The following is an 11,266-nucleotide window of genomic DNA, read 5'->3' as shown; positions in this document are numbered from 1 at the left end:
AGTCAGTGTGTGTGGGACTGTACCCCAGTGAGAGTCAGTGTGTGTGGGACCCATATCCCAGTGAGAGTCAGTGTGTGTGTGGGACTGTACCCCAGTGAGGGTCAGTGTGTGTGTGGGACTGTACCCCAGTGAGAGTCAGAGTGTGTGGTACCGTACCCCAATGAGAGTCAGTGTGTGTGGGACTGTACCCCAGTGAGAGTCAGTGTGTGTGTGGGACTGTACCCCAGCGAGAGTCAGTGTGTGTGTGGGACTGTACCCCAGTGAGAGTCAGTGTGTGTGGGACTGTACCCCAGTGAGAGTCAGTGTGTGTGGGACTGTACCCCAGTGAGAGTCAGTGTTCTGTTCAATGTAAATAAAGTTGTGAAAGATAATTTGATGGTGAGTGTTACTGCGATATTGAATGTTTACGAGTAGCAAGTGTGAGTGAGATAGTGGGAACTGTGAGCTCGCATTCATTGAGGATCTGTAGTCATTTACGATCTGTAACCATTTACTGCGTGTGGATAGTGGAACAGTCTGTGTTGCTGACATTTTTTTTCCCTGAGTCGGACAAAGATGGAATTTGTTTGAGAATTCTCAGTGGTGTATGCGGTTTGGAGCAATGTGCAGACGGAACTGCGGCAGGATTCAGTTTCCAGTCCACAGCTGAGCTTGTTGCTGCTTCTTGGGGCTATACTGGGGTGGGTGGGGGGGGGGTTAGTGTCTGGTTGTCTCCCCACACCCCACTCCCAACACAGTACCAAAGCTTTAGGCAGACACGCGTTCAAACTCTCTCTCAACTCCTTCTAACTTTAACAGCACTGATTTGTTAATGTTACAGCTTGTGAGTGGCCCGATCAGTGAGAATGTTAAACTTCATGCAGGGTGACTCTCCAGAGGGCACTATATAATAGTGGGGAAAGGGATAGGAAATCTCATTAACCGCTCGCTTTTCGCAAAAATCACGAGGGTCTGAAACGGTTTAATCCTGTGTCCTCGGTCTGAGAGCAGAGAGAGAGGCAGTTAAATAAATAGTGAGAGAGAGAGAGAGTCAGAGACAGAGAGAAGGCAAAAACAGACAGAGAGAGAGAGTGGCAGAGGAAGAGAGGAGACTGGCAGAGAGGGGGATATACAAAGAGGAAGAAAAGAATTGATGAGAAATCGGAAGCTGATCCTTGCCTGTGTTCCTGTGACAGTCCCCAGCCATGCTCTGTATTCAGCTGGCAGCGATCAGGAAGCTATCTCTCGGATATCTGCTCTTCACTCTCCTCCCTCTGTCTGCTGACAATGTGGCTGTGTCACGGATCAAATACTCTCACGCTGGCATCTGTCCTAATGAAATGAGCCCCAGCTTGTGGGTGGACGCTCAGAGCACCTGTCTCCGTGAGTGTGAGACCGACCAGGTAAACAAAATATACCCCCTAGCTTCACACTGTCTCCCTTTCCTCTCAATACCGGTTACCTGAGCTTGTGTGTGTGTGTGTGTGTGAGTGGTCTCTGTCTCCTTTCCTCTCCAGCCTCAGCTTCTCCTATCTGTCAGTGTGCAATATCTTACAACTCTTCATTTCCAGCCCCTTCACAAAACTTCACCTGCTGCCTTTCGGGGGTGTGTGTGGGGGGGTGGTGGTTGTGGAATCCTTGTTTGGGGATGAGCAGGGTTCTAGAGTAATGCTTTTTCCGTCCGTCAGAGCGCTCTGTCCGATTGAAGATTCCCCTGATGTGTTTGAAACCTTTTGAGTTTTTATCCAGATTTGCTGTTGCTCAGTGAGTGTGGGTTTTGAGTGGCTGGGTTAGTTGGGGGATCCCTGGGACCTTGCTCAGGGCCAGGGGTCTGCAGCTGAGCAGTAGGACAGACTCTCAAAGTATGGGCTCATTGCTGGTCTTCATCCGTCAACAGTTCCTAAACGTGGCTCTTAGCACCTATCTCAGTGGCAGTAAGGCCAGGGGGGAAGGGGGTGTGGGCTCACTCAGATCCCTGGATTGTCACTCACAAAGTTAACAGGAGAGCAGAAACAGGTCACAACTAATAACAAGCCATCCTGTTCAACACTCAGGGAGGATAATGCCCCTTTCAGACATAACCCTTGATTTTAAGACCTAGTCTCCACTGGCGATGGCATCAAGAGTAACACAGGGTCAGAACTGAAATATTAAATTGTTACCAGGCACAAGGGGCATTGACTTGTCTTTGTCTGCATTGCCCCAGGAGGATCAGACAGAAATTTGTAATAAGTGGCTCTTCAAACGGGTAGAGAGATGCAGAGTGCCCCACTGCTCAATGTTAGCACCAGGGATGTCTCTGATCTACAGACTAATTGTAGCTTGGGACACAATGCTCAGGTTTGAAATTTAAAGACGGTATGAAATAATGGGAAAATGGGAAACAGTGAGGAAAGAAAGGAGCTGCTGGAATGGAATAGCCCATCATAGTTCCAGAGTTAGACTCAGAGCAGGAAGAAAGCTCTGAAGTGATATCACTGGGTCAGAACCAGCAGAGATAGGGCAATTTGAAGGTTATAAATTGAAAGGAGCTGCAAGAAGAGAGTGAGGTGGATGGAGCTGTGCACAAATCTCTGAAGGTGGGAGATCAGCTTCGGAAAAATGGCCATAAAGCAGATAACATCCTGCACTTTATAATTCCAAGGCACTGGGGCTGACACAGAGTCTTCAGAAGAGTTTAGCTCAGCTGCAACTGAAACATTGTGCATTGTGTCTAATTCTGAACATATTTGTGTTAGCACAGTACAGAAGGTGTTGGAGAGTTTAACAGAAGACTGTGAGGATTCCAAGGATGAACCAATGGATCAATTGGAGAATCTGTGGTTATTCCCCTTTTAGGAACAAAGGTTAGGAGGAGATGTGACATAAAAGAGAGATTGAAAACTCCACGTCTTTTGGAAACATGAAAGGTTTGGAATGAGGCAGCACAAACCAAATGTGTTTGGTCATAGGGCTTTCCCCAGAGTGAGTTTAGGATTTGGAAAGTGCTGTCTGAGAAGCTTATAGTGGAAGCAGTTTCAATCACAACTTTCCAATGGGGATTAGTAAAAGTTTGAAAGAGAAAACACTGCAGGAATCCGGGGAAAGTGCAGAGATATGAGATTGCTGCTGGCCTGTCCTATCCTACAGTTCACACCGCACTGTGTCAAATGCCAACAGCTCACAAACCCTTCCACTGTTTCACAATCAGAGTTAGGGAGAGGATTGTGATGAATTAACCATTCACTAGTGAGCGACTTCACCAGCTCTGACACAGTGCAATCTGTCTGGGACCAGAAGTAAAAATCCTGCTGCCAGTTTAAGGCAAAACAGTTTAACCAAACAGCTGAAGGAGCAGAGGATGGGTCAAGGGCTGGGCATGAGAATGGATCTGGTTGTGATGCCCCCTGGGGTAAACAGTCAGTGTTTATTGACAAGTTTCCTGCCCAGGTCCATCGTGGGATTAGGCTTTGTATTCTGTGTTTTCTGTCATGTACAGCTGCAGGATGTCTGAATGAACTGGATCTGCAATATGCAGGGAAAGGTATTTGGACAGTGATGGGTAATGTGTTCTACCGTCTAAGTATGAACTATGGCTGGGAGCAGTACTGAGGGAGCGCCGCGTTGTCAGATGGTCACTACTGAGGGAGCGCCGCACTGTCGGAGATTCAGTGCCGAGGGAGCGCCGCACTGTCGGAGGGTCAGTGCGGAGGGAGCGCCGCACTGTCAGATGGTCACTACTGAGGGAGCGCCGCACTGTCGGAGGGTCAGTGCTGAGGGAGCGCCGCACTGTCGGAGGGTCAGTGCCGAGGGAGTGCCGCACTGTCGGAGGGTCAGTGCTGAGGGAGTGCCGCACTGTCGGAGGGTCAGTGCTGAGGGAGCGCCGCACTGTCGGAGGGTCAGTGCTGAGGGAGCGCCGCACTGTCGGAGGGTCAGTGCTGAGGGAGCGCCGCACTGTCGGAGGGTCAGTGCTGAGGGAGCGCTGCACTGTCGGAGGGTCAGTGCTGAGGGAGCGCCGCACTGTCGGACGGTCAGTGCTGAGGGAGCGCCGCACTGTTGGAGCTGCTGCCTTTTGGATCATACGCTTAACTCATGTCCCTTCAGCTATCTCAGGCATGCGTGAAAAGAATCTATGAGACAGAAGGGTTTGTCTGGCCAATATTTATGCCTCAATTAAAAATAATTAAGTGGTCATAATCATGCTGTTCTTAGTGGGATCATGCTGTGCACATACCTAAGCTGCCAAGTTGCCTCCATTACCACAGTGAGTAGTTTGCTAAAGTACTGTGTTAACTATGAAGATCTTTGGGACATCCTGAGGAGTTGCGGGATACTTACATATAAATGCAAGTTGATCCTGTCTTTCTGCTGATTGTTTGCTGCGCTCCAGTTCATAGACTGTGAGATTGAACAGTCCGAATCCAGCCCCATGGTTTTCCAATGGAATATTCCAATTCCTCAGGCAGGGGAAAATAACACCTCCCCCCCCTCACCCAAAGAGGGTGATTTTCACAGCTGGCAGTAGGGTTTGGACTTTTAGTGGATTGTTAAGAGTTTCCATTGAAACAACAGATCTGTATTTGTACAGTCCATTCTCTGTTCAGCACTAAATTAAACTCTGATCGAGTTTAGGGCATTGCTGGTGGGAGGGGGCAGTTTGATCTCCCTGTCTCATTCTGTTTACACAAGGCCTTTATTATTTTTTCTTTTTATTTTCCCTTCAGCACCCGTGTTGTGTGTGCATTGTGCAGGGACTCAGTAAAAATACCAGTTGTGTAAATAATTTTAGTCAATATTCGATCATCAGGAAAAACACCCACGTAGTCAGGGAACCAGTGTCAAGCGGAGCCCGGTCGGGGCAACGCCGTTGTGAAAAAAAGGGAAGTGGGAGGGTAAGGATCAAACCAAAATAGAATTGAAAGGGGAATAATGCACTCCACCCTCAGCAATGCCCACCTCTCCCTAAAGGCATCGAGCGCACTGGCGGACACCGTGTGCTCTCTCTCCAAGCACACCCGGATTCGAAAATAACCACAGAAGGGTGCAAGCAGCCAGCCAGTAGAAATGACCCCCCTCCAAGGCCCACTCCCTGGACCTGTTAATAGCCAGCCTGGCCAGGCCAAGGGGCAGACCCTGGAGAAGATCCTCCAACCTGCCCGCACCCCTCCACACCAGCTACCCAAAGATCAGGAGCGTGGGGCTGAAGTGCAACCAAAAACATAGCAACAGGCTCTTCAGGTAACTACAAAGGGAATGCAAATGCCCACAACCAATGTACACATTGTCCACAAACTCCACAGCGCTGCAAAACAAATAGTTGGGCTGGGACTACATGAACCACCGCAATCTGCCATTACAAGGCACTGCTGCATTCTACACCGTCCTCCCCAGGGAAAGATGGAGGTCCCCCGTGTAGAGAGCCCTCCATTGGGGATCCCAAGGTGTGTCTGGGCGGAGGATGAAGGAGAAGAGGTGGATGGTGTGCAGCAGCAAGTCTGTACAGGGCTCATTGTTTCACTTCCCTAAAGGACAGGCACAAATATCTCGGAGGTGGCTCAGGTTGTGGGGCACAGGCCCCTGGGGGGAGATACGGGATCCCGGGGCCGAAGTGAAATGCCATCCGGGCAGGAATACACACAGACGGGGTTCCACCACGCACCTGAGCATCCCCCAGCTGGAGCACGATGTCGGCTCTGAGCACCCGCTGAGTTTAAGGTGTTGCATGGCAGTGACCGCAAGCCAGATGTCTACCGCCGCCCTGCTGGTTAATTCCTGCGGCAGCGTCCAGCCCAGGCCCCCGCCCACCCAGCATATCCCTGACCCTGGTCACCCCCACAGCCACAGCCCTCCCCTCCTCGAACCAGCAATGGTGGAGGAAGGGGCAGATTCCTGAGCAACTGCCCTCTGCCGATATCCACTACTCCTGACGGAGGGCAGGCCCAGTGAGAGGTGACCATGTATTCAGAGTTATAGAATCCCTACAGTGTGGAAACAGGCCCTTCGGCCCAACAAGTCCACACTGACCCTTGGAGCATCCCACCCAGACCCATCCCCCTATAACACAACTAACCTACACACCTCTGAACACTACGGGGCAATTTAGCATGGCCAATCCTAGACATTGATCAGGTCCTGGTACACAAAGATTTTCAACACATTTTACTTGTTAACAGTATAACTGAATGCATCTGTCTAACCCCTAATTAATGCTGGCTTCCTTGATACTTCTCCCTGTGATGAGGATAAATGGTTTTGAGCACCCATTCAGTCTGTAACATCCCTCCCTCAGGGGGAGAAGGGACTGCCTCCCTGGGGTGGTGACCTGCCAATTGAGACCCAATGCCCTCTGAGTCCTACGCCAGGAATATGCTGCCTGGGAATGCACTGGGGGCAGGTTCAATTGAAGGGCGTAGGATGATTATTTGGACAGTAATGGTATGTGGGGGTGGCGTGGATATGGGGAAAAGGCAGAAGATTGACATGAGGGGATAGGACTGGTACAGTTACAATGGGCCAAATGGCCTCCTTCCCCTTCAGTAATTTTATTGACAGGCCATGGCCACTATAACAACCCACTACCCATCCCATACCTCCTGATGGGGCTCATTGTTAAATCCTGTCTGATTCCCGTTCCTGTCTGCCACCTTGCAATGCCTTCCCTGCATTCTGAGTGCTGTCTGAATGGAAGCTGTTGTTGAAAGGCCTCGTCTTTAATTGGAAGCTTTCTTTTGAAAATCTTTTTATTTCCTCAGGACTGTGAAACGTTTGAAAAATGTTGCCCAAATGTGTGTGGGACGAAGAGCTGTGTTGCTGCCAGGTACATGGCTGTTAAAGGGAGGAAGGGCCCAGTTGGAATGCCAAGGGGAGCCACTTGTGACCACTTCATGTGTGTCCAGCAGGGCTCTGAGTGTGACATCTGGGATGGGCAGCCTGTGTGCAAATGCAAGGACAGGTGTGAGAAGGAGCCACACTTTACCTGTGCCTCTGATGGGTTAACGTATTACAACAAATGTTACATGGATGCTGAGGCATGCACCAAAGGTATCACACTGACAGTGGTCACCTGTACCCACCAGGTCGCATGGCCACAAACTAGCCCCATGACAGTGCAGACCACTGCCCGCCCCACCACAGCCGACTTGCTCACCACCTCCCAGGATGTGGTGCCACCAACTTTGCTCTCCAACCCCGTCCACCAGTCCACATATGTGGGGGGCACAGTCAGCTTCCTCTGCAATGTCAGTGGCAGGCCGAGGCCTGAGGTCACATGGGAGAAGGAGCTGGATGGGAGGGAGAATATCATCATGAGGCCCAACCACGTCAATGGCAACGTGGTGGTCACCAACATCGGCCAGCTGGTCATTTACAATGCTCAGCTTCAAGACTCTGGCATCTACACGTGCACAGCCCGCAACGCCGGCGGCTTCCTGAGAGCCAATGTCCCGCTCTCTGTGATCAAACGGGAAGACCTGATGAGGCAGAACTCTGCCAATACAACTGAGATCCCAGCCACCGAGTGTCTGAAACAACCTGACCGAGGCAGCTGCGGAGAGCATCAGATCAGATGGTATTACGACCTGAAGAAAAACAACTGCTTCACCTTCAACTACGGACGCTGCGATGGGAACATGAACCACTTTGAGACCTACGAGGCTTGTATGTCAACATGCATGAATGAGCCAGTCAACATCTGCAATCTGCCTGCTCTCCAGGGTCCCTGTAAGGTCTGGGAACCCCGATGGGCCTATAACAGCCTGATGAAGCAGTGCCAATCCTTCATCTATGGAGGCTGTGGTGGAAATGAGAACAATTTCGAAAGCAGGGAGACCTGTGAGGAAATCTGTCCATATCCCAGGACCCAGCAGTGTAAGGTCTGTAAGCCACGCTTCAAGATAGTGACCAGTTATTGCAAAAGTGACTATGTGATAGTAGGCCACATGACCGAACTGACAGAAGATGCAGACTCTGGGCGAGCGCTGTTCACTGTAGACAGAGTCCTGAAGGATGAGAAGATGGGGCTTCAGTTCTTTGGCAGTGAGGTCCTGGAGATCACACTCTTAAACATGGACTGGAACTGTCCCTGTCCCAACATGACCATGGAAGATGGTCCTCTGATTGTCATGGGAGATGTCTACAATGGCATGGCTGTTCTCCAGCCCCATAGTTTTGTGAGGACTGTCAATGAGAAACGAATCAAGAAGCTGTCTGAGGTCAAGGATAAGAAAACCTGTGATCTCTTAAGAGAACTGACTGGACTCCAATAGGCTGCTATTGGTCAGTATATTTGCAGAGGTCCTTACAAGAAAAATGATTTACAGAAAGCTTTTTGGAAAAATCTCACTTTTGACAAACTAATTAAATGAGCACTTAATGTCTTAGAATTGTAACAGCTTACAACATGTTTCAGTAGATCTTTGATGATTGAGAAGATCATTTCCTACAGATGGGCCTTGGTAATAACACAATGAACTCCCAATGGTGTTAGGACTGTAGCAATTTATTGTTCGATGTGTTTAAGGGTCTGTGAATTCTGCTGGATTTCCCCAGTACTCTGGACATAATGAAGGCAGGTGTTTGTTTTCTTTTTGTTGTCTCTTAGTCACCTCTCGGTCACCACAGGGTCTACATCAGGAAATCACAAACCCTAATGTGTCTGATATTTCTGATGCACTGGGTGTTTCGGCTCCACTGAAACCTCAGACATTCACAGCCTGATTGAGAACCTGCTTCTTGGCAGCATCTCACCCAAGAGGCTGGGTCTGGGATTGGCTCCTCCTGACACAACGACCACCTCAACTTTCCACTAACTGGGTATCATGGACTGACCTGGCCAAGTACACCCCACTTAATGCCACTCTGTGCAATCTGTACTAGAACAGAACATTGCATTCACCAGGCCCAGTGTAAGGACAAGAGTTGGCAGACAAGACCAGTTAAAGATGACCAGGAGAGACCAAGAGACAGCAACCAATGGCAGACACCTTCCACCAGTTAACGCCGGGGTTTTGCCAGTCAAGTTGGCTCGTTCTGCCTGGGAGCGCTGCTTGGAAAGTTGTGTAAAGCACATGGATTCATTGAAAAGATCACACAGGGCAGGGTATTGGTACTGCGAACAATTCAGCAAGGGCCAGATACTGGAGGCAGCACTAGTCATCCTGTAAACTAGCACAAGAGGAGGGAGACATATTCCATCTCCAACCCCGTGCTGCCCCTGTCCTGGGAGTGTTTGATGGGAACAATGTAGAGAGATCTTTACTCTGTATCTAACCCCGTGCTGTCCCTGTCCTGGGAGTGTTTGATGGAAACAATGTAGAGGGAGCTTTACTCTGTATCTAGCCCCGTGCTGTCCCTGTCCTGGGAGTGTTTGATGGGAACAATATAGAGGAAGCTTTACTCTGTATCTAACCCCGTGCTGTCCCTGTCCTGGGAGTATTTGATGGGGATGGGTGGAATGAATGAAGAGCACAGACAATTGAATCAGCCCATCACTCCACCCAATAGTGTGAGCTCACTCTTGATGTTCTAAAGTTTATAAGAATTGAAAGAGTGGGATTGAGCTGCCAAAATCGTTATGTGGGAACAGTCATATTTTGTAAATAGTTTTACAATCGATTCAAATAAGGAAGAAATAGTTTGTAGAATGTTGTTGATTTTATGTGAATGAATTTACAATGACTGTGTAAATACTATTTATTTGTGTTGGGATCTAGTGCCCATCTTTCTGATTATTCAAACTTAATAAAATATTGATGATTTTGCCTCAATCCTGCTGCATCTTTTGTCTTTTTAAATATTTGCCTTGATCACATGTGAATTTATTTCCCGTCCCTGTTTGCCCTTGAGGAAGTGGGGTTGAGCTGCCTTCTTGAACTGCTACAATCCACATGTTGAAGGTAGACACACAATTCCCTTAGGGAGGGAATTCCAGGATTTTGACCCAGTGACACTGAAGGAACAGCGATATATGGCAAGACGTTAGCATGCAGATGCAGCAAGTGTTTAGGAAGGTGACTAGAATGCTGTCATTGGTTGCAATGGGATATTGAAGTAGGGAGGTCTTGCTGCCACTGGTTGGGTGAAATCTCATGTGAAGTATCGTGCGCAGCTTGGAACTCTGTACTTCAGAAAAGACAGAACTGCTTTAGAAACAATTAGCGGACAGTTGATTCAACTGATCCCTGGGTGAGGCAGTTGTTTTGTGAGGAAATGTTGGGCAGGCTGGGCTGGTATCCATTGGAGTTCGGAAGAGGGCATGGCGATCCTGAGGGGGCATGGCACGGAAGATGCTATGATGAAATTCTTTTGGGGGGTGAGAGAGACTAGAATGTGGGCACACAGCTTACAAACAAAAGCCCTCCCATTTAAGACAGAGATGAAGAGAAGCTGTTCCCTTCAGACAGTGTTGGGTCTTGGCAATTCTCTTCCCCAGAGAGTGGCAGGGATGCGGCTCGTTAAATATTTATAAGGCCGAAGCAGTTTGATTCTTTGTAAGTAGGTTAGGGGGTTAAATTCAATCGAGGGTGAATGGGGATGTGAAGTAAAAGCTACAGTCCGATCATCTTGACTTTACTGAATGGTGGACAGGTTTAGGGAGGCAGGAGGTGAATTACTTGCTGCAGGATTCCAAGTACTGACCTGCTCTTGTAGCCACTGTGTTTGTATGGCTAGTCCAGTTCAGTTTCTGGCCAACAGTAATCCCTAGGATATTCATCAGTCTACTAAAAGTGAACATTTTTTTGTCTCACTGTGGGCTGTTCTCAAAAAAATAACTTTTGGATGCATCTATTGTCTGTGAGCACAGCTACTAAATGTCATACACTGCTCAATCTGGCTGCGTTCCATCGACCACACACAGAATCCAGACAGATGCGTGTTCCATCGGGAACCACTGACCAGGAGCCGAACCCTGAGGATAATCCTAGATTGTGGAATGGCCACGTCACTGAGATCACAATTCAGCAGAGATTGGGCTGGAAGTGGAATCTTTCTACTTTCCCATTGGGTGTGATGTTCCAGTGGGGGTAGGGTTCTCCTGGGTCTGTTTGATATGGGCTGTGTATCGATTCTGGGTGTTAGATTACAGTAGGTAGATTGTCCTCCAGGACTCAGTATTTTCCTGTTGTTAATTTCTAATAAGCACACAGCAGGTTGAGGACTTAGAAACTAAAACAGCCAATGTTAGAAGGCTGTGTCAATGGTTAGGAAGGAAGTGTTCATAATTCAGCTTTAATTCTTTGTCACAATTTCAATAAAGGCTTGTTGTTTGAAAGGTGGGGTCAATTTCACCTCCTTCCTTGGTTTGAGACTC

At 48.8% G+C, this 11,266-nt stretch overlaps 1 protein-coding gene across 1 annotated transcript in view; it reads left to right on the top strand.

Annotated features, from left to right (window-relative positions):
* The window catches only part of wfikkn2a (info WAP, follistatin/kazal, immunoglobulin, kunitz and netrin domain containing 2a), a 21,712-nt gene extending 11,991 nt beyond the window's left edge, over positions 1 to 9,721 (top strand). Inside the window, exons 2-3 of the mRNA XM_048610869.1 lie at positions 1,176 to 1,382; positions 6,711 to 9,721. Of these exons, the coding sequence (XP_048466826.1) occupies positions 1,185 to 1,382; positions 6,711 to 8,222 (1,710 nt within the window). The 5' untranslated portion in view covers positions 1,176 to 1,184 and the 3' untranslated portion in view covers positions 8,223 to 9,721. The remainder of the gene's footprint in view (positions 1 to 1,175; positions 1,383 to 6,710) is intronic.
* The last annotated feature ends 1,545 nt before the right edge of the window (positions 9,722 to 11,266 follow it).

This window comes from Rhincodon typus, chromosome 23 (assembly GCF_021869965.1).
Source record: "Rhincodon typus isolate 14 chromosome 23, sRhiTyp1.1, whole genome shotgun sequence".
NCBI lineage: Eukaryota > Metazoa > Chordata > Chondrichthyes > Orectolobiformes > Rhincodontidae > Rhincodon > Rhincodon typus.
Note: the sequence above shows the minus strand (reverse complement) of the source record. Positions and strands in the feature narration are given on the sequence as shown.